Raw genomic sequence first — 24,137 nt, forward strand, 5'->3', positions numbered from 1 at the left:
GGACCTTTAAGATGGGCCACTGACAACTAAAAGGGGCCCACACATGTAGTCTCATGATCAAAAGCTATTCTCATCCACAGGGATTGGGAGAACTAGCAGATTGGACTACTGAGGCCCCCCACAGATCTGAAAATGGAGGTCAAAAGTCTTTAGAATGAAAGGTGCCATGGCAAAGCACGCTTGTGGCTGCTCCATTCATTCATTAAACATTTGTCCTCTGTTCTTAGGATCAGTGGAGGCCTCAGCACTTGGATCCCCACCAACTGCTGGGAGAAAGCTTTCATCATGAGGTAAAGAGCCTGTCTTTGTTTTTCTTAAACAGCACCCCTTACAGCCTTAGCTGGTACTGCAGCTGCCATACCAGCCACAACCTACACACAAGGGTGGTGCTGATCATCACTAATATCAGGCAACCCAATCACATCTCTTTACCTAAACCAACTCACGTCTACAAACACTATTCAATGTCCTGTGACCAGCACAAAAGAAGAAAGGTCTGCAGTCCTGTATCCGCCCTGCACCCTAATATTTCAAGTAACACAGCAGATTAGAGTAATACAGTGACGGATAAAACATAATGGGGATTCCAGCTTGAGGATAAGGCATAAATACCCCGACAGCTACAGCGCTCAGACCTCAGTCTATAGACATGACAATGTGCAAACCTGGGCTGAGATCCAGAGACAATGTTGTATCCCTAATGACACCTACGCCATATAATCCTATGTGTACACAGGGTGCAATAATCTAACAATGAGCGACACACAGGACTTCCAGTTCAGCCATGTAATAACATTCTTCAGTCACTAATAAAAATGAGAAAAAAAAATCCTTAAAACCTGTGTAAAAGTGGATGTAAACATGTGATGCCTGGGATCACTGTTAAAGCCTCCCAGCACAGTTGTGAGACAGTCCAACAACACTAGGATGGCTGGGAGGCATATATATATATATATATATATATATATATATATTTATATTTATTAAGCATGGATGGTGTATGTGCCTGAATAATATGAAGGATTTGGTCTGAACCCAAGAGGGAGACGGGGACATTATATAAAGAGAAGTCTCAAAGTTTCATTTATTTTTACGATTTGGAATGTTTTTAAGTTTTTTCTTTTTTTTTTTATTTCTTTTAGTTCTAAAAAAAAATCTGTGTGTGAATAATACAATAATGCAGGCTGATAAGGGTGATGGGCACAGTAATATTGCAGCCATGTAATATACTCCCTCTAAAATCATACTAGAATAGACTACAGTTTACATCTTTGAACAGGAACATAAACTAGTACATAGTACATAACACTCACTCAGTCCTCACATACACGTCACCACTCCCCACCAACAATGACAAAGCCAGCTATATTAGGTATAAAGAGGAGCGGGATTGGTAAATTACCTATCGCAGCCTCTTCTACTATGTGCATACAACACCCTGGACGCTCCCATCACCTGAGCGCCAGGGTACGTAGTGCAAACGATTCCCTTTATAGAAGTGTGAACACAGCAAGGCCTTCCTAATACAGAATATATGTACGTCACTTCACATATATAAAAGCAGTGGGGTCAGGCTAGAAAAAGACCCATCTGCGGCACCTACATAACCAGTGTCTCTAGTATAGAGTATAGAATACTGTATAGAGTATAGTAAAGACTAGAGCCGTACTGTATGATATGTGGGCTCTGGGCTTGCCTGGTGCATCATTTCAGGTAGAAGAAATCAAAGGGACCAGAGATTTCCATAAAACAAAAGGGGGGGGGGGGGGAATTTATCAAACATGGTGTAAAGTAGAATTGTCTTAGTTGCCCCTAGCAACCAATCAGATTCCACTTTTTAATCCTGACAGACGCTTTGGAAAATGAAAGGTGGAATCTGATTGGTTGCTAGGGGCAACTGAGCCAGTTTCACTTTACACCATGTTTGATAAATCTCCCCCATAGTGCTTATTCATCTCATCATAAAAAATAACCAACGTTTCGGCCTTTATCAGGCCAAGATGATAAAAAAAGCCGAAATATCATCCATTACAAGTTGAATAGATGGCAAGTATTAAAAGGAATCTTTGCTCCTTTCCTTTTTACTATACAAAGCCATCATGGCTTATAGAGTGATGGGCCCCCAATGTCTGTGTGCCCCCACACAGGACAGGCTGTACCTATATTAAGGAAGTCTTGCTGTGTTCTGTAGTACTAAAAAAAAAACTTTCAAGTTGTACTGACCATAATCCTTCAACTACTAACTTATAAAACTCATTGGTATCGAAAGACAACTTTCACTTTTCTTCCAAGTCCCCTGTAGTGGTCTCCATGAACGCATATAGGATATATATGTATACTGTTGTCTTACTGATATGTTATGTAATAACGTTACCTTCCTATGTTAACAATACAATGACACAGCAATATATAAAATATACTATGTACATAGATGTCAGGACAAGTGAAACAATCCAGATATACGTCCCAGGGGCCCCTACACTGGCTCCATAGAAATAACTTGTAGGATCTGTTACATGAGACATATATGTTATACAGTAAAGTATCTATACATTCTGCCACTTCAATATCTACAAGTCATATTTCACTTGTCTGGATTTTTCAAGCAAAGTCTGAATCCTACTGTATATACCATTCATGTATATGACCCTGTATAGTAGCAGCATCATATAAAGGGCCCCAGGGAGCCCCTCCCTGGTGGTTACTGTTCATCTAAGAGCCATATTCCTTTTTCATATCCTTATTCTCACATAGACAATCAATATCCATGCTACATCATACGCAAGACAGAGGCACTCCCCGTGTCCTATGGTTGTGACTAACACATGAGGCATATTCGGCGGAGTCCTACTTTAACTAACTCTCATTTTTGCAACTCCAAACTCCAGGCTGACAATGGAGGGCTCAGCCTTGGTGATCTCCTGGGAGTAGTCAGTGTAGCGGTTGTCTTCAGTGGTGCTGCCCTCTATGTTTTGTTTAGGGTCCTGCAGGGGGTGAAGGACTTTTTCATTCTTGTAACAAGAAGACTCCTTTAGCTTGGGGGAAACTTGTGCGGTAGGAGAGCTGATGCAGCTGTTGCTGGCATATTCTCCTTCCTTCTTAAGGTTACTGATTTTCTAAAAGAAAGGTAAAAAGATAAAATAAAAAAGTACATTGTTAAAAAGGAAAAACGTGAATGTTTCTGTGTTACTTACAGGCAGGCATTATGGGTAAAGACAAAAAATCTGTGTGTAAACAAGTCCCTATCTGCAACTTTGTAATGCTGGGAGGGATAATCACAGTGAGTACATCAGCAACCTGACCTCAGATTAATCCTCCCAGCATTACAAAGAAGATACAAAGTTCCAGGTAAAGCCTGCCAGGAACTTGTTTACATCAGCCGTCTCAGAAGGGAGAGGGAGGAGGGGAGAGGGAGAAGGAGAGAAAAGCTCACACACAATTTTTTGTGTCTTCAGCAGAAAGCAGCAGCCCAGAACTTTGGGAAGGAGACTGAATAGAAAATATCAAGTATGGAGTGAATTGTTAGCCCCACCATGGGCAGCAACATATGGAAACGTTTGAGTGGAATATCCCTTTAAAGTGGGGGAGGAAGCAGGAATGGAGGCTGAAAAGTAAAGAAATATTTTCCTACGTAAAAAGTGAAGTTTATTATATTTGCTTGTTCTACTAATTTGTGCAAAGTGACAATGACCAATTAAGTTTGCCGAAACAGGAGGTAATCATACAGAGAGGCCTCCATTCTGTCCATATACCCTAAAAGAACATATGGACATAGGACAGTCCACTTAGTCAATAAAAACACACTAATATATATATATATATATATATATATATATATATATATATATATATATATATATAGTCTAAAAATTCTTATGACGGCTGGAACTCTCCCACAACTAGACTGTCGTAACCCATCAGTCTACCGTAGCTTCTACAGGGCCCCAGTCATAGATGACTACTTGTATATTACTCGGTACCCTTACCAGCTGGAGTTGCTTCAGTTTCTCCTCTAAGTCTCTGTTTTCTGCAGATATCTTCAGGAGTAGATTGGGGACAGACTGTCTGGGGTGCAGCGTCAAGTCAAACTGGTGATACATGTTCCTCCAAAACCTGTATACAGATCAGAATAGTACAAATGACTACAACTCTACAGGAATGATCTGCAATGTGAAGTACGGATGGAAAGGAGCTTACTTGAAGTTGAAATGAATGGTGTTTGGTTCTAGAACCGGTTGGTTCTTTAGGGAGTGCAAGTCATATATAGGATTCTGATACTTGCTCTTCTCGCTCAGAAGATGAGCCCATAGTGAATGCGTTTTCTCCTTCAATCTGTAGGAACAAGATATCGATGGAAAGTTATTGTACTGGGAATATACTTCAACAGCGTCAAACACCGAACGCTAAACCTGTAGATATCACACGTAGAGGACAGTCTGAGAGAGGTTGTATTTCTATAGAAGTTATATAACTCTCAGGCTGCATTACAGTATGTGACTAAAGCCCCTATTACATGGGCGAGCTTAGGTCAGCGCTCGCTTGCTTCTTGTTCCCCAGCCCTATTACGCAGTGTGGGGGGGGGCTGTGTGCTCCCTGGATGATCCGGAGATAGCAGTAGAACCGCTTCTGTTCTACAGGGCGATGGCGGCAGATCGTTGTTAACATGCTGAAAGACAAAGGGTCCTATTATACGGGCCGATAGGGGCCCGATAATAACTCTACCAGATCGGCGCACATTTACTGGGCCTATTACACAGCCCGATAAATGTTTAACAAGGGCTGCATGGACATTGTTACCGATGTCCTTGCAGCCCTTGCTTAAACTGTCTACATTACCTATCCATACTACAGGGCTCCTCTTGTGCTGCAGCTCCAGAGAGGCCTGTCTCAGCTCTGGTCAGCTCTGAAGCTGGAGCGCGCAGGACCCGGTGAGAAGAAGGAAGGGGAGAAGATGAGCCCTGCAGCATGAATAGGTAATATATACAGTTTGGAAATCGTCAGCCACGGTCGGCGCCCAACAACTATAGGTCTAAACCTATAACAACGATCAGCCGATAATCGCTGTCATCGGCTGATTGATGTGTTTATTACACGGAGGCCGATTCGCCTGATTATCGTTCCGTGTAATAGGGCCAAAAGAGAGACAACAATCACTGTTGCCTTTTATTTCACAAAGCGATTATCGGCCGTAAAGACCGACAATCGCTTTGTGTAATAAGGCCTTTAACCATGTCAGTTTCCGATAAGAAGTAACAGAAGAATTTTCCTGCAGTCCTGGGAACTGCATCGTAACCTGATTGTGTGTTTCCAGCCAAATAGGTAAACGGGTGCCATGACTGTGAACTGTATGGCATCATCGCTTCTAAAGCAACAAATAAGATATAAACCAGCGTTGTTATTTTTACTACAGATATAAATAGAGAAACAGCGAAAAGTACCAGCCAGTGTGTTTTAGGATAGTGTGAACAACGCCTAACGCAATGTGAATTCATAAGCTGACATTGAGTAATGTTGCACATCTGCTCACAGGATCACAGCTCAGCACGGTGGTGAAACTGCCGCTAAAACAACCTGTGTAAACGCAGAAAGAGAACAAGCTACAAGAATATACCTATATAATAGGTGAAATATAATTTCACCAGGATGATTCCACTCCAGTGTGATTTCATGATGGGAGAGGAACTGTATCAGCACCGCATTATGCGGCTTCAATTGCCTTACTACAGGGATTCCTGCTCTTCTATCTCTGCCCTGGGTGACATTGGGTCAATGCAACAATTATCACTACATGTAGCTGAGTTATCACATGAAAACAAGATAAAGGAAAATATCTAACTATAGAGCTACATTCATTCCATGAACAACAATTTACAGTGTATACAATACAATTATCACTTCTCCTGTTCTGACCCTGAATTACAGCCTATACTATAGCCCAGAGCTATATACACAGTTCTGCTGGTTGCTAATGGAATCTGTCAACAAGTCTGCTGTCAGACAGGCTCCTAAGGTATAGCCACATGTTCCAGGGTGTAAAAAAAAAAAAAAAAGAAGCATGGAAGCCTAGGATTTTTTCCAACGAATTTACATCTTTTTTGAGTACATGTTGTGCTGCAGTTCAGTGGGGCTAATCCGTGTCCGGAATCTCCAATGTATTTTGAGCGTTGAATCAGTGACGTGTCTCCTATTCCAAACACCGGAAATATGCATCCAAAAACATATTTCACAGCTTAAAGTGTCACTGTTATTTAAAGAAAAAAAAAAGTTCACATACAGTTTGGGCTACCTCTTTGGCGATTTCACAGCATTCCCCAGCTGTGGGTGGTGCCCAGATATCTCTCCCATCTCCCTATTGGGCATTCACTCCCAGGCGTTGTGTACAGCTGAACCTGAACAGGCTACATCTTTCACTCTCCACCACACATGCCGAGGGCCAATGAGCTACATCCCAGCCAGTATTGCCGTCGCCTCTGTGTGCAGATGCTTTTTCAGAGCAGAGTGGATGACAGTACAGCATGGGATTCAATAATAATGGTAACCCCCTGTCCCAGTCAGTAAGTCCCCGCCCTCGCTGGTAACCCCCCCCCCCCCCCCCCGTGAGTTCATCAGCAACTTGACCTCAGATTAAAAGGGTCAAACATAACTTTTGATAAGTTGCTGCCCATGGTGGGGTTAACAATTACTTCCATACTTATTATCAATTCAGTCTCCTTGCCCCAGTTTTGAGCTGCTGCTTTCTGCTGAAGACACAAAAATCTGTGTGTGAGCTTTTCTCTCTGTCTCCCCCTCCTCCCCCCTCCCTTCTGAGACAGCTGATGTAAACAAGTCCATGGCAGGCTGTATCTGCAACAATGTAGCTTATTTTTAATGCTGGTGGGATAATCACAGTGCGTTCATTAGCAACTTGATCTCAGAATAACCCTCCCAGCATTACAAAGAAGCTACAAAGTCGCAGGTACAGGCACATGCCAAGGGGCAATAAGCTGCATCCCAGGCTATATTGCCGTCGCCTATATGTGCTTTTTCAGAGCAGAGAGGATGACAATAGAGCTTCAATAATGGATTCAATAATAATGGTAAAACCCACCCCCCATTAAAGTCTCCACCCCCCATTACACACACACACACCTATCTGTTTCCTCTGTAAAAGTTCACAGACAGAAAGACAGATGTGCGCTGGGCAGGGCTGTCAATCAAATTACTGCCTTGCTTGGGTGCGCACATAGGGCCGGGATTTCTTGTATCTCAAATCTTTTTTATAATGAAGAAAGAGTAAAGATTTGGCCAGTATAGCAGAGAATAAGAAATAACGCAAACAGCGCCCCCTGGTGTTAGGAAGTATAGGATAGGTTTAGAACACATTATGGCTCAAATATTTAATTAAAGTATATTACAAGACTGTCAGTAAGCCCCTAGATCTGTTGTTTAAAAAAGGGAAAAAAATAAAATATGATTATATAATATATTATATTATATATATTAGTACTCTTTCAGGTTCAGGCTGCAGCAGTAAAATACTGTATAAGACAGCTTCAACCAACAAAGCCTAAACCATCCTTTTAAATAAAAAAACAAAAAAACATTGGTGTATATAGTGCATGGTGCCAGGCCACATAAATACCGCAGAGATAAGAGATGGACAAAAATCCTTTGACTTGTCCAGCTGCCCCATTAGCGATAAGGAGCTTGTGTCAATCTTCCCTATAATGCTTATGCCTGAGATAAGCTCGTCATCTCATCTACACTGATACCAATGCCTTCTTGATACCAGATTTAAAGGGCAAAGCTCTCCACTAAGTGTATTTACCTTCGCAAAGTCACACCACTATTAGGCTACACAGCAACTATGGCTGCAACTTGGGTCACACAGAAAAATATGGCGACATCACAGCTAATAGGTTCACATTGCAACCAGACAATCCCCAGAATTCTAGGAGGGATCTCTGGTCGTATCCACTTGTAAGTCAAAATGTAAAACCACCAAACATATAAACACCCAAACATACTAGATGTCTCAGTTGTGTAGATTTAAAAAGGTGATGGTTGCGGTAAGTAAGTGCCAAAGAGTCAGGGTCGTCTTCTTAGGTGTCAAAGCTGAGAAGGCATGATGGGATTTGTAGTTGTGCAACAGCTGAAGGGCTCCAAGTTTGACATCTGTGCTGTAAGTCATGCAAGCTGCATGACCAGGACATCAGGTATGTATAGACTCCCATGACCTGTGTATGGGTCTCTTCAGCGGTTTTGATATCTCAGGTTCTTCTTAAAGCCTCGTTCACACAGGCAGAAACCTTGTGGATTCTGACTTGGAAACACACATCCCCCACAGATTTCAATGAAAGACATAGTATCGAGCAGAAAGAGAAGTGACATGTCACCTTCTCCACATAGTCCTACTTTTAAGCTCCCATTGCAATGAATCAAAGCTTTATGACAGGACCTGCTGTGCAGACTGTATATTGGAGATGACCACAGGGAAGCGGGAAGAGCCATGGTCTGAGTGCTGAGGGGGACATCAGGACACCAAGGGGCAAGAGCGGCCCAGCTGGGTGCAGACCACTATTGCCTATGTTAACAAGGGTTTTCTGTATAATTTTTATAATTTGTTTCTTTAGGCTGGTTACCTAAGGGCCCTATTACAGGGGACGATTATCATGTGAAAAATCATTATATCGTTTGTATTTAAATGATAATCGTTCAGTGTAATTGCAGGCAACGATCGTTCATGTGTCGTTGATATAGATCTGAACCTAAAATTATCGTTAATCGTTCACTGTAATTCCACATTAGTTCGCTCCAGTTCCGCATTTTTCCACTAATCGGTCAGTGTAATTGCACATTGTTCATTGTTTTGCTGGGATCAGATGAGTAAACGATCATAGTAATGATCGCAATAACGATCGCAAATAATGACCATCGTTCTGTGTAATATAGGGAATGATTTCATGTTAACCATAAACAATCTAGTTTGCGATCGTTTATCGTTAATCGTTAAAAATCGCTCTGCGTAATACGACCCTAACACTTTTTTTTGTCATTTTGCCATAATAATCATCCAGTTAATTAGTAAACTAGCGATGCTCCGGCCGGGGTGGGATGACCTTAATCTCGGCCATGATTAATCCACAATCTACGGTGTCAGTACATTAGCCTAATTGCTGCCAATTGTCAAAACTGCGACTAAAAGGCCATTAATTATTCTACAGAGAACATGTAAGTCCCTTGATTTAGCAGTAAGTAATGTTATAAGAGAGATGTAATTGTTCTTACTAACAGGCGGGGTGGTCACTTCATGGAGACTTATTAGGTGGTAACGGATCAGAAATCTATTGCTGATGTATTAATTATACTATCGACCGAAACGATATGAAGGCTGACGCCGCTGCCAGGAACTAGTGAGGCGCTCATTTATTGTGGGTTACGGTCTAATAACAATGGGACAGATTTATCAATGGCGCAGTACGATGCATGAATAAAGAAGTCATAAATTGTAAACATGGCATATCTGTCACTGCTCAATGCCGCTGAGGCTAGGTTCACACTGTGTATTTGCTTTCCCTTTAATGGATCCATTTGTAAATTCTTAGTTTTAACGTACAGAAAAACTGTTACGCTTAAAAAAAAAAAAAAAAAAAATTATTTTTATAAAAGTCAATGGAAAAATGGATCCTAATGGAAGGCATTGAGCTGCTTATGTCTTCCCCCATAAAGAGGACAGCAAAATCGAAGTGTGACCCTAGGCTTAGTGACTAGCTCTGCTATATCTGTAAATATACTGAATAATAGATATATTTATTATCACACATGTATAGATGACTAACCTCAGTTCCTCCCGTTCTTTTTCACACTTTCCGATAAAGTTTCCAAACTGACAGGAGTGTACGTGCTCGTGTATCTGAAGTAGAAAGGCTTCATTGTACTCAAAGGCCTGAGGGAACTGTTCAGTCAGATGCCAGACACACTCCAGAAACTGTGTGAACACCGGGGAGATCTCCTTGGAGTCACTGTCCAGCTGTCCGCACCTAGAAGCGTGAGGTAAAACAGGAGGCAGAAAAGTTACGCAAACACCACTTATCACCTCATAAAAAAGGGAAATATAAGTCCTTGTCTTTTGACCTTCTAAAACCCATAACTCAATCCATCTACAGCACCATATAATTTTTTTTGTTTTGTTTTGGGTGAGGTGGTCTGTTTTTTTTCACAAATGCACTTTATGGTATAACTGGGACATTATCACTATTGCTTGCTTGCAGCAATCCTTAATAAATATGTTTTTTATTTTATTTTGCTAGCACATTGGAGTACCAACATATGGTCAGTCTTTGTTTGGATCAGACTTTATTTTTTTAACAAGAAGTCTTTAGGGGCGTTTCATAAGCAATCATTAGATAACTTATAAAGATCAATGCAATGCTACTGGATCAGTTAAATAGGTGATATAATATCAAAGTCTGCAAGAGGCAGACTGCACCAGCACATCTACCATAGCAGCCATGGAGGTCTTCATAGTAACAGATCAGCACCCCTATGATCGTATTGCAGGGGGAAAATGAACAGAGATCTCGCACACAAGGCACCCGTCACACAACTTCCTAAATGCTGCGATCAATATCGATCACGGTATTTGGGAGGTTAACTGACCAGGATCAGCGTGATTGCTGATGCCAGTCAGTGTTATACATGTATGGCAGGTAGATCTTCTTGTAAAACTAGGTGCCAATCAGTATGGCTGACTGAGTTTTAAATGGGTGGTATCTCAACTTACCCAGACTCCTGAATAGTAAGTCTGCTTAGTTATAGAACAGTATGGGCGGAAGGAAGCTATCACTGCAATGTTAGAAGGTTTGCTACTCAGAAGTCTCAGAAAGGTGAGAGCAATCATGATCGTCATAATTAATGTGATCGGACATTTTTGTTTACAGACGTATTTCCATCTTGACATTTGTAGTATGCCATAAATGTTTGATAGACCTGCACCGATCCCAAGATCAAGGGATTATGCATAATACTGCAAGGTACTCTGTTTACATAAGGGCCGTATTACACAGGATGGTACAGATATTACACAGAAATCATATAATACTGGATATGTGGCTAACCCCTCTAACAACCCAAGTGACTGCGAATGTTTACCTGTCTGCAAACTTGTGTCCAAATGATAGCCAGTCTTTCTCAATTAAAACCTGGAGAGAAGAAGTGGAAGCTTTTAATGGATCCAGTTCCTGACTGCAGTCCTGGTGTCATTCACTGACAAATTCATGAATGATAGTAACACTGGGAGCTAGCACAGACACACACACACTGGCGGCTACACGCTGGGTTCGGCCAGCGTAGTTTTAAAATTGATTGCTAATGGCAACACGATTTTGCAGGTACAAAGCAGTTCTATCAGCAAAACCGTGCAGCCATTAACACTGAATCAAGCACCCCGAGGCTATGATCATACACTGTGCTGCACTTCAAATGCTCAGCAGGATGAGAGTACGGGACCCCCCAGAGACATGGTGTGTACTCCCCCCCCCCCCCCTCCAAACAGAAGGTAAGAATAATTGAGAATGAGATTTTATAGAGAAATAGAAAAACACTACTCCGCACAAGCTATATTGCTCTGTGGCTGCCATACACAATACATGTCAGTGGGATACATGTGCCGGAAGTCTTCTAGACTTAATAACCCCAAAGGAAATCTCTCATTGCTCTACATCACCCCATACATACAACCAGATTCTCAGCCTCTTTTTATTAAGCCAAACACAAGACTGAACTGACTTCTTAAGAAATTATTTATCCCCTTAGATTTTTTTTAAGCTTCTTTATCCCCCCATTTTAGGGTACTATTACACGGAACGATAATCGGCCGTATTGGCACGATTTGGCTGATTATCGTTCTGCGCAATAAAGACAACGATCAGCCGATGATCGTTGTCATCGGCTGATCGTTGATATAGGTTCTGACCTATAATTGTCGGGCGCCGACCGCGCACCGTTACGTGTAATAGCGGTGCGCGGCCGGCGACTGACGATATACATTACCTATCCAGGCTGCAGGGCTCCTCTTCCTCTGTGCTTCTCCCCGGGTCCGCGCTCCAGCTTCAGAGAGGCCTGTCTCAGCTGACAGGCCGCTCAGCCAATCACAGGCCGGGACCGTTGCGGCCAATGATTGGCTGAGTGGCCTGTCAGCTGAGACAGGCCACTCTGAAGCTGGAGCGCGCGGACCCGGGGAGAAGCACAGAGGAAGAGGAGCCCTGCAGCCTGGATAGGTAATGTATATCGTCAGTCGCCGGCTGCGCACCGCTATTACACGTAGCGGAGCCCTGCAGCCTGGATAGGTAATGTATAACGTTTAAACAAGGGCTGCAAGGACATCGGTAACGATGTCCCTGCAGCCCTTGTTAATTGATTATCGGGCAGTGTAATAGGCCCAGTAAATAAGCGCCGATCTAGCAGATCAGCGCTCATTTACATTTATTATCGGGACCCCATTGGCCCGTCTAATACCACCCTTATTCTGCACCCTACATACCTTGAATATCCTACTAAAAACGGCCATATATCCTACACGCCAATCTGCATATCCTTGTGCATACAATAGGTGGTGCTGGACTTACCATAAATCCTTTGATGGTTCTGTAAAACGGATCAAGCAGTAAAGATCCCAGTGAACAGACTTGTGATGTGCGATCCCAGCCGTCAGAGCAATGTACTAGCACGCTGGTCTTCTCGTCATGTATAGCCTGAATGCAGAGAAAGGCAAGGCGGTCACTGGTTGTTCTGCAGTGTATGTACCATAGGATATATGGTACCATAGCTCATGTGGCTACTAAGGGGCCCAATCCAGGATGGCGATATTAAAAGGAAACTATGGGCGCATGTTAATAAAACTTCTCCAATGTGCATAAAACTAGTTGTAAGGGAAAATAGGACATAACTACAGGATTGCAATGCATAAGATATGTATGTATTCAGGAAAACACATGAATATGGACAGGAGAAGGAGGATTAGATGCCGCAATGTCCAGAAGAATCCTTTTTGCTTCATTCTTTATTTTTAGGAATGAAAACAGTTGGGAAAAAAAGCTAATAAAAGAAATATGTGTGTCTATCTATCTATATACATACATACACACACGTACACACACATGCACACACGCACGCACAAACACAGTTTCTCAGAAAATAAGACCTACCACTAAAATAAGACCTAGCTTCATTTAGCAGGTTTGAAATATAGTTCTTAAATGTAATCCTTAGTTATAGTCAGCTGACCAGATCCCTGACACTGGGTGCGGAGCATCAGCCAATCAGTGCCAGGCTTGTTATGCTTCGCCCCCACCTACTCAACACAAGCTGCCGAGAAGGCAGGTGGGGTAAGAAGATGCACAGTACACGACATTGAATATGGGTGAACGGGGGGGGGGGGGGGGGGGGGGGGGGGGGGGGGGGGGGGACGTGGGCCGAACACAGAGGCGGGAGGATGGAGGCCTAACTACAGAAGGGGATTGGATAGAGGCCTAACAACTACAGTAGGGGGTTGGATAGGGGCCTTACTACAGAGGGGGGAGGATGGAGGCCTTATTACAGAGGGGAAGGGAGGTATACGGTATGGGGACAATCTGCAGAGGGGGGTGTATACAGTATGGGGGGGGTGTCACTACAGAGGAAGGAGGGAGGTATACAGTATGGGGACTACCTGCAGAGGGGAATGTATACAGAATGCCTTGCTGCAGAGGAGGAACAATTAAAGAGGTGGGAGGGAGGTATATAGTATGGGCGGTCTAACTACAGGGGAACCTACAGCCTAACAACAGTGGGACATACAGTATGGCCCTGGTCCTAGCCCCAGAGAAATAAATATTATAAGACCCTGTCTTATTCTTTGAGAAACATGGTATGTGTGTGTATATCTATATATCTATATACATACATATATGTGTCTATATAAGCAATAACTTTACGAATCATACTCTAAACAGGGCAAAGTGGTGTGACCTTTTCTCACCATTGCTGATGTTCTCAGTGTGATTGATACTATGGCTATCTGGAGAATAGGCCGGATTACAGAGGAGGATAGCAGCCCGGGGTCTCATTGTCATTCCAGGCAGGGATGAGCACAGCCCCAGCTTGACACCATTGAGCAGCCATCACATTCCTCCCCAGCATCGGCATACATACTAAAGAGATCTCAAATCCCTGGTTACTCCACCTGTCAGGGAAAAGCTGTAATCCATCTCATCTCACATTACAGCCTCAGATAGCACTTCACCTGACAGGCACGCACTGCTCGCTGGATACCTGGCACTCTCTTATTCACATGCATTCTCTGAGCTAAATAAGCAATATTAATACAAAGAAATTTCCATCGTGCGGGGACTAAATGGCCACAATGCAATCAAATGCTGGGTATCAGATAAACATGTTTAACCCCGTGCATCTCGCTATGAGATAATATACGTCTTACTGTAGACTATGAGACTATAAGAAGTCGGCAAAGATTTCCAGGACCATATAAAATCAGGAGGCCACATGCCGAGTACATAGAGCAGATACGTTGACTCCTAATTATCTTAATTTATAGGGGTTATTATCCTATAGAAAACACACCGCAGCTGCTGCAGAACCTCTTTAAGAAAAATTTGTAAGACTCCTGTTATCCTTTTATGAACTTATTGATATGAAATCCTTTTAAAAAAGTATCTTGTGTTTCCCACACTGTGGCCCTCTAGCTTTTCCAAAACTACAACTCCTACCATGCTTAGTATTTCTGCAACAGGTTGGAGAACAGTGGTCTACAGTATCTTAAATATAAATTACGATGTTCTGCAGCAGGTGCAGGTATTCTCAACTAGAAGCTGTTGGCTCACTCAGGCTGATCTAACCATAGGCGGCTGACTACAATGAACTGTGTGATAACCTCGAGCTTCGACTACACTGGATTACATTTTACCCACCTTGCTTAGCTTCCTCAACAGGTCTCCAATTTGTTTGTAGGGGATTTAGCACTTAAAGGGATTGAAAAAAAACGCAGCTACTTTCTTGCAAAAAACAGCTCCAGGTTGTGTTAGGTATTACTATCCAGCTCTATTCACTTCAATGGAATGGAGTTATAATGCCACACATACTGTAAACTGAGGACAAGAGTGGTGCTGTTTCTGGAAGAAAGCAGCCATGTTTTTCTAAGTCGGCATAACCCCTTTAATAGCGAAGCTGAGGGGAGCCATCCAATGGACACTTCTCCCTGAGCAGACTCAGTAATGATGCAGCATATTCCATAGTTTAGACACGGACCGAAAGAGAAAATACTATGGGGAGGATTTATTAAACATGATGTAAAGTGAAACTGGCTCAGTTGCCCCAGCAACCAATCAGATTCCACCTTTCATTTTCCAAAGAGTCTGTGAGGAAAAAAAAAGTGGAATCTGATTGGTTGCTAGGGGCAACTGAGCCAGTTTCACTTTACACCATGTTTGATAAGTTTCCCCCATAGTGTCAGTCTACTGGTATTGAAGGTGGCACTTCTCATACGCGTAATGTCTGACAGACTGTTGCTAGAGAAGTGGTGTCATGAGCGGCACTACTGAGACACCCCATGTCAATTGAAGATGTCACTAATCCGATGCTCTTAATGCACATCTCCAATTGACATGGGGTGTCTCAGTAGTGCCGCTCATGACACCACTTCTCTAGCAACAGTCTGTCAGACATTACGCGTATGAGAAGTGCCACCTTCAATACCAGTAGACTGACACTATGGGGGAAACTTATCAAACATGGTGTAAAGTGAAGCTGGCTCAGTTGCCCCTAGCAACCAATCAGATTCCACCTTTCTTTCCTCACTGACTCTTTGGAAAATGAAAGGTGGAATCTGATTGGTTGCTGGGGCAACTGAGCCAGTTTTACTTTACACCATGTTTGATAAGTTTCCCCCATAGTGTCGGTCTACTGGTATTGAAGGTGCCACTGCTCATACGCGTAATGTCTGGCAGAGTGTTGCTAGAGAAGTGGTGTCATGAGCGGCACTACTGAGACACCCCATGTCAATTGGAGATGTGCATTAAGAGCATCGGATTAGTGACATTTGTCAAAACCGATAATGATAATATGCTACTTGCACTCCCCATTATCATGTATCAAATAGGCCAATGGTACAAGTACATGCATCCTTAAGGGAACCCCCCATGGCCTTGATTGATGCATTTCTCTGTATGGGTATAAGGTGCGGTCTATCAATCAAGGTTGGCGGCAACGGAAGAAGCTGCTGGGGACCGCCCTGCTGACCAGTGGTTCAGGCAGCAAGAAAGTTTTGACAGGTTCCCTTTGAAGGGGACAAAACTTGTTTTACTTGTCTAGAGTCTGGATATTTAGGTCCCATCCAATAGACTTTCTATCGATGTCCGATTTACTCAGACATCATTGAGTAAAGCCTCTCATGTTTTCATTCTAGCGAATGGGAATGGGGATTCACCACCCCTTCCCCTTATGATCAATGCCACTGGCACGTCTTTTATGAATCACTGCACACTGCATGTGGAGAATGTCCGTTCCAGTCGCCATACGTGCAGGTCTTGTGACAGCTATCCGCCGGATGTATGCCTGCTGGGCTCAGCTGAGTGTGCATTTATTTTTATGGGGAATAGGCAATAAGCTGCTGTCAAACTCCTGTGGCATCAGGGTATCTCCTGCAGGAATAATGGACTGGCATACTAAAATCAGGTCCGATCCTTTTTTCCCCTGACGTGTTGTCATGGGATAGAGAGGCGGCCTCTGAAACTGACAGTGTCAGACAATGTATACATGTAATGTGTGTGGGCTGCTCTGAATACTCCTGAGCAGAGTGATAGCTGGGACCCTGGGAACATTAGTGTGTGGGAGTTACACAGAGGATCATTTTCTGTTCTCCAGCAATAGAGAACCATTATTTTCTGCCTACAATGTCACATTCTTCCCACATCTACAATGGTGAGATCATAGGCACCTGCAAGACACACAGGACTGCAGAACTGTAGCCATTCCCCTGTCTTTTGTAACATCTGCAATGAAAGGGTTTTTTTTCTCATGGGTTTATGTATCTTTGTGGAAAGAATGATAATATATATTTTCTATTCTTCCCCATATCTCAGCTCACTGGCATTGAAAGAAGAAAAAGTCTTGTTCATATAACCTGCCCTAAAATTGGAGGATTACAGTACAGACTTTGTGGGGCATAGACACCTGTACAAATAAGATGGTCTCCTACCTTTGCTAACCAGACAGAAGCGTCCAGCACGGCTTTGATGTGGCGCAGCCACCCGCAGTTTTCTAAGCCGCTTAAAAAGTCATTTACGGATAAGTTCTTAGATCCACAGACTGTAATAATAGAAAAAATAATAAAGACATGAACAAAATAGAGTGATAGTAAAAGAAATGAACAATGGAGAAAAATACCCACTTAAAGGGGTATTCCCATCCTGACAAGAGATGCACTATGCTATAGCTAGGCACTACCGTGTAACTTGTATGAGCAGAAGCTGGGTTGAGATTTTGCAGCTTCAATAGGCAGCTCATAGGGTGTCTGACAACAGGCTTGTTGACGGTTTTCAATAGCATTCAGAATTCTGACTACTCACTATAGCAAAAAGTAGACCAGCACAAGATAATGAAATGTATTTATACAGTTACCCAACATCCTGTGTATACTATACCCCTATAAAAACTGCAAAATCATATACAAGAAGTCCACTCTTTAGTTTAGTGTACTATACCTGAGATGGTCGCATAATGTAAGGGTGGTATTACACTGGCCGATGGGGGCCAGATAATACCTGTAAACGAGCGCCCATCTGTTAGATCGGCGCTCGTTTACTGGGCCTATTACAGGGCCCGATAATCGTTTAACAAGGGCTGCAAGGACATTGTTACCGATGTCCTTGCAGCCCTTTCTTAAACTATATACTTTACCTATCCACGCTTCAGGGTTTCCCCTGCGGTCTGCTTTTCCCCAGGTCCCGCGCAATCTGGCTTCAGAGCGGCCTGTCAGCTGACAGGCCGCTCAACCAATCACAGGCCGGGACTGCCGCAGCCTGTGATTGGCTGAGCGGCCTGTCAGCTGACAAGCCGTTCTGAAGCTAGAGCGTGCGGGACCTGAGGAGAAGTGGACCGCAGGAGAAGCCCTAGAGCGTGGATAGGTAAAGTATATTGTCAGTCGCCGACCGTGCACCGCTATTACACGTATCGGTGCGCGGTCAGCGTCCGACAAATATAGGTCCTAACCTATATCAACGATCAGCCGAGTAAGAGGAAGAGTAAGGAAGAGTAAGTAAATCCTTTCCAAAGAGACACCATCATTTAGGTGTCCTGCTTCTCCTAGGGGGTTAAGAGGTGATTCTGTGCACAGCATTACAACTTAACCCCTGCCTGGCTGGCAAACTGAGCGGGCTCAGCAGAAGCAGTACACACAGGGCTCCCTCCAGAAAAGAAGTTTTCTGCTTCTGGCCGGGAAACCCCATTTAAAAGGTGTAGAAAATCTCTAAACAGTGGTACCCGAACACCTCTGACAGTTATCTTCCCCAGTTTTGTTCATATACCGAGCAAAGTTCGAGTAACGAACAAAACTTTGGTAGAAATTGTGGGTCAAGAACCAAACTGTTTGAACACAGAGGTACGTACCACTGTACTGGCATGTTTTCCCACAAGAAAAAGAATTTTGCATCGACATATTCTGATACCTGTATATTGGTTAGTCTTTATTTTCCTGTCAATGCAGCTATATGGGTTCTTGTTTTCTGTTAGTCAAGTTGTTAAGATTTTTTGTGGGGGGGGGGGGGGGGGGGGGAAGAGTGTAAAGGCATAGATTATGTGAAATTATCATCAAAGATATTTAATACTAAGACTTCTAAATACTAAAAAGGCTTCTCTAATATAATCAAATAACTAGGCAATTTTATTTACATAGCCCAGCTGAGTTTTCTTCATCAGCACATATGGTGTAATCAGATACATACTGCCATCTAGTGGATGAAAGTTGACATACAGCAATGTTCTACATATATTAATTTAATTTATTTATTTATATGGCGCTTTCTTATTCCGCAGTGACACATCACGTACCTTCCAGAAGCTTCTGCAGACTTGATCTCATGACGTGAATATTCTCAATCCCAACAAACTGAAATTTAATGTTTGAGTAGTTGTCTGCGTTCTCGTAACCTTTGCCTGCTGCTCTGTTGGCCATTGCATTCAACTACAAGGAGACAAAACATGTCATGAAATGAATCACGACTCGGACAATAATGAATATGGAAAGGTGACCCACTTACCTTCGGCCTAGTATCCATAACATACATGGACCGCCATTCGGGATTGGCCTTACTGACTGACTGCAGCATGTTCTCATCTTCTAGACACCGTGCACTAAAACCAGACAAGGGCTGGCTACACCTGCAGATGGCCACCTGAAGAGAAGGAAGATATACAGGTGTTTGCACCACACTACAAAATCAGAGTATACACATCTCTTCTGGGTATGACTGATCGCCCACTTTGCTTTTTCTACATAACATCTATTAAGAGCATTACGTTTTCTTTTTTATTAAAACACCATGGTAGTGAGGCAACAAGGACAAAGGCTGTTTCAGGACCCAGTGCTACACTGATCTCAGATTTTATAAGAAATCTGTCACTAGGTTTAAACTGCCTTAAATTAGACCAGCATAAACTAGTGACAGAAATGCTGAACAGATCGGTGTATTATTTACATCATCCTGTTCATCCATTCTCCTAATATGCAGGAGAATAGGATTCGTGCAGCACTACTTCTCCCACCCTCCAGCTGCTGATTGACAGCTGACTGCCTATACAGAGCATGGATAGATAACTGACAATCAGCAGCTGTTGGGCGGAGTTTGCTGGTGCTATGAATATCCAAGACTACTGGGCTTATGCACATAATGGAGAGGACTACTTATTGTCCATGTTATTCAGGAGGATATCTCCAAATCAGCTGCACAGAACAATGTAAGTGATACATCATTCTGTTTAGCTTCTCTGTCACTAGATTATGCTGCTTTTAAACAGGGAAGCACAAACCTACTAACAGAGTCTCTTTAATGCACACTGACAAGATAGAATATAGAGTAAATACCAGAACTAGGTATTTATTCTTACCATTTACAGTCCATTCATAACACAACTAGAGACCAATCCCGAACATGTGGCTTTTGATTACCGGTAGCTGAAGATAATATATGCCACCCTAAGGCTGCCTAAAAAACATGGATACGGCCATAGGTTATATGGCGGCATCAAACGTCTTCAGCCATCGGTAATCAAATGCTGCACAGTTAAGGTACTATTACACGAAGCGATAATCGGCTCTATCCGTCCGATTATCGTTCCGTGTAATAAAGGCAACGATCAGCCGATGATCATTGTCATAGGCTGATCGTTGATCTAGGTTCTGACCTATATTTGTTGGGCGCCGACTGTGCACTGCTACGTGTAATAGCGGTGCGCGGCCGGCGCTGACGATTAGCAAAAAAGAATACATTACCTATCCAGGCTGCAGGGCTCCTCTTGTTCTGTGCTTCTCCCCAGGTCCCACACGCTCCAGCTTCAGAGCGGCCTGTCTGAGCTGACAGGCCGCTCAGCCAATCACTGGCCAGGACCGCCGCGGCCAGGGATTGGCTGAGCGGCCTGTCAGCTCAGACAGGCCGCTCTGAAGCTGGAGTGTGCGGACCCGGGGAGAAGCACAGAACAAGAGGAGCCCTGCAGCCTGGAAGGGTAATGTATAAAGTTTAAACAAGGGCTGCAAGGATATTGGTAACAATGTCCCTGTAGCCCTTGTTAAACGATTATTGGGCCGTGTAATAGGCCCAGTAAACCAGCTAGCAGATCGGCGCTTGTTTACATTTTTTATCGGGCCTTCATCGGGCCGTGTAATAGTACCCTTAGGTTTGGCTGAACCTGAGTGTGCTTGAGGTTTGCTTATCTCTAAACACTACAAAACCCTCCCCCTCCAAAGCCATTACCTTGAGACGTTAACTTAAGTTTTGAACGTTTCAGAAAACTGCACACCAAAAGTAGAATAGAGATACCTGTGTCTCCTGGTGATAATACGACAACACTGGAAACCTGCCCTTACTCCTGAACTTTGAGCTTCCGACGATGATGGGCTTACTGGCAGTAACCGGTACATACAGGTCTTTAGGATAGGTCTCACACACCTGAAAAGCAGGAATCAGAACAGCAAATGATTATATGTAATGTAATATATGCATGTAATATGTAGTGCCATTTTTGCCATTGTATTTTTCCTCTTGTCATGGTGGCCATTCCTTCCAAACATGGCAGCTGCCACACATATACAAATACCAGCATGTCTGATATAATAATATAGGTCAAAGGGATACTAGTTCTCCATTAGGAGAGTGCTTTATAAAGATGTGTGGAAACTTAAAGGCCATTCCTGCTCCACTGGGAATTCTGGGAAGAAAGGATATGCAAAATAGCTCTCACACCACTTAGGCTAAGCGGTGTCCCGTCAAGTCATATATACTCATCGGCAAGGCTGTGGTTGTGCATGCGGAGTAGCACTCTGTCTGGTCATTATATAACTTGTATGTGGCATTTTTCACCAGTTGTCCCCTCTGCAGATTTCCTCTTTAATTTCCAGTCTCCCATACATTGCACACACTGTGGAGGGGATCCCGCTCCTCTATATCTATAAAGCATACCCTTACATGTAACAGCATGGAGGACATTTTTCCAAAAATATGAATTACAGAATTTTTTTATATTTGCGCTTCTGATTTATGTAAAGTTTGTTGACATGACAGATACAGCACTCCGCAATAAAAGAGTATGCAGTAAGCTTATCGGCTCCATCTAGTGGTGACTACAGGCAGCCAGAATGTTGCCCATTCCTATAAAGAGCTGTTATAAAATGTATAGTAAGAAATGAATCAGCAAGGAATGGTGTATCTATTTATTATGTATTATAGTATACAGATCTATCCTGTCCTAGCAGAGAGAAGGAGAACATTCAGGAATAGGAAAACACACACACATCACACTTAAACCAAAATGATAGGCAAGGAGGTAATGCAGGCTGATATATACAGTAAAGCAGCCGCTATCAGCTATCACAGCTCATAGTTACATAACATATTAGGAAACCTCAACCAGCGGTTCCCTAATGTAATGTTATTATAGGTAACACTGCGGCTACAGGAGTGATCCCGTAATAACCAGCTCTGGTGCCCTAGAGATCCACTTACCTTATAATCTCTGTTCACATCAGAGAGTTGCCAGAAAGCATTAGGGACTCCCATTCGCTTGTATTCATCTTTCAAGTCAATGCATTGCCAGCCAAGAACCCGCTCTGCCTCCTTTTGTTTGGGGTTGTAGGAAAATGCATAGAGATCTTCGTACCTGACTGATTGAGTAAAACAATGGTTACACATTCGTACAACTGTCACAGGGCAGCGGCAGATCGGCCTTGTAGATGTGGGTTGTTTGCTGTCATTGAGTAAAGGGCCTATTACACCGGCCGTTTAGAGGAGCAAACGAGCACTCTCATCGCTCGTTTGCTCCTCGTTCCCCGCTCGCTACCGCTGCTATTCAACGCGGCTGCAGCGAGCGGGTGAGGGCGGGAGGAGGCGGCGGGGAGCTGCGGGGGGGCTGCCCGGGGGATTGCTGATTGTCCGGGAAGCCCATAGGATATAGCAGCGTCTGCTGCCGACGCTCCTATTCAACGGAGCGACGGCAGCAGATCGCTGCTATATCAGTCGCTTGTTTTTCAACATGTTGAAAAACAAGCGACTGCAACGATCAGCCGACAAGAACGATGTCGGCTGATCGTTGCACTCTATTCCACGGGACGATTATCGTCCGTAGCGGCCGATATCGGCCGAATACGAACGATAATCGCTCCGTGGAATAGGGCCTTTAGTATGCCTTTTCTGAAACTGGAAGACCTTCTGGCTTCAACAATTTTAATTTGTCATTTATGGTTTTTTTTTTGTGCTTTGCCTTTTAGGATTTAAATTTTTATTTTTCCTTCCACAGAATTGTATAAAAGTGTTGCTTTTTAAATTACACCCTTCTCTTTACAACATAATGTACTACAAAACCAAGAACAATTGATTGGAGGGGGGGGGGGGGGGGCCTGAAGGCCCCTGGCTGCCACAAGAACTGACCTGCTAATCAAAGCCATAACAGGACCAGCACTGGAATCTTCTAAATGCATCTAAGGCTAGGTTCACACTGCGTTTTTTAAATCCGTTTTTTTCATCCCTTTTTTGCAAAAAACGGATGCATTTGTGTGCATCCGTTTTTTCCATTGACTTCCATTGTAGTGTCAGCTACGTTTGTGTGTCCGTAAAAAAAAAAACGTTTTTTTTTTTTTTACAATGGAAGTCAATGGGAAAACGGATCAAAACTGATGCACATAAAATGAAGCCGTTTTTTGCAAAAAAACGGATTGCAAAAACGGATTGCAAAAACGCAGTGTGAACCTACCCTAAGAGATAAATGTTCAGCATTAAAGATGAGCGCAACTGGAGTCCGATTGTTCAGCATTTGATTACCGGTGGCTGAAGAAGTTGGATGCAGCCTTAAGGCTGTCTGGAAAACACAGATACAGCTACCGGCCATAGGCTGTATCCATATTTTCCCAGACTCCCTAGGACTGCACCCACAGGTATTCAAATGGCGAACGATCGGACTCATGCTCAAGTTGCGCTCATCTCTAATCAGCATTGTGATGGACTTCAATGTCCTTAATGGACAGCAACCAATAGCAGTCACCATCTTCTGTGCATGCAGCTCCTGAGCTTGCTTCATACTTCCCCAGCCACCATTAGAAAAAAAAAAAAAAGTATGAAAAATGTCAAGAAGGAGTTACCACCCTTCATCACCAAATCTTTTTTCTATTGATGGAATGGGATGGAATATATTACTTTACCACAGAATACAACAACCTCGCTGTGCAGCCAGTGCATAGTAATATAGCAATACGATGATAGTATCATATCTAACTGTGCTGCCCTATTCACTGGTAATGAAATATTCAGCTGTGGTGCTGTGTGCCACCTCTAGCTGATGAGTCAGGGTCTGATCACCAAGACCCCCACTGATCCTGAGAATGGAGGTAAAATGTCCCCCGG

The 24,137-nt window shown here is 43.2% G+C and overlaps 1 protein-coding gene across 1 annotated transcript in view; it reads right to left on the reverse strand.

Moving 5' to 3' along the window:
• Window positions 1-1,859: 1,859 nt before the first annotated feature.
• MTMR6 (myotubularin related protein 6) overlaps window positions 1,860-24,137 on the reverse strand; it is a 28,701-nt gene continuing 6,423 nt past the window's right edge. Inside the window, exons 4-14 of the mRNA XM_069969838.1 lie at window positions 22,248-22,405; window positions 21,066-21,194; window positions 19,290-19,424; window positions 19,081-19,213; window positions 17,231-17,340; window positions 12,606-12,731; window positions 11,131-11,180; window positions 9,819-10,019; window positions 4,198-4,332; window positions 3,987-4,113; window positions 1,860-3,116 (exon numbers count right to left, since the gene is read on the reverse strand). Of these exons, the coding sequence (XP_069825939.1) occupies window positions 2,853-3,116; window positions 3,987-4,113; window positions 4,198-4,332; window positions 9,819-10,019; window positions 11,131-11,180; window positions 12,606-12,731; window positions 17,231-17,340; window positions 19,081-19,213; window positions 19,290-19,424; window positions 21,066-21,194; window positions 22,248-22,405 (1,568 nt within the window). The 3' untranslated portion in view covers window positions 1,860-2,852. The remainder of the gene's footprint in view (window positions 3,117-3,986; window positions 4,114-4,197; window positions 4,333-9,818; window positions 10,020-11,130; window positions 11,181-12,605; window positions 12,732-17,230; window positions 17,341-19,080; window positions 19,214-19,289; window positions 19,425-21,065; window positions 21,195-22,247; window positions 22,406-24,137) is intronic.

Source organism: Dendropsophus ebraccatus, chromosome 5 (assembly GCF_027789765.1).
Source record: "Dendropsophus ebraccatus isolate aDenEbr1 chromosome 5, aDenEbr1.pat, whole genome shotgun sequence".
Classification (NCBI taxonomy): domain Eukaryota; kingdom Metazoa; phylum Chordata; class Amphibia; order Anura; family Hylidae; genus Dendropsophus; species Dendropsophus ebraccatus.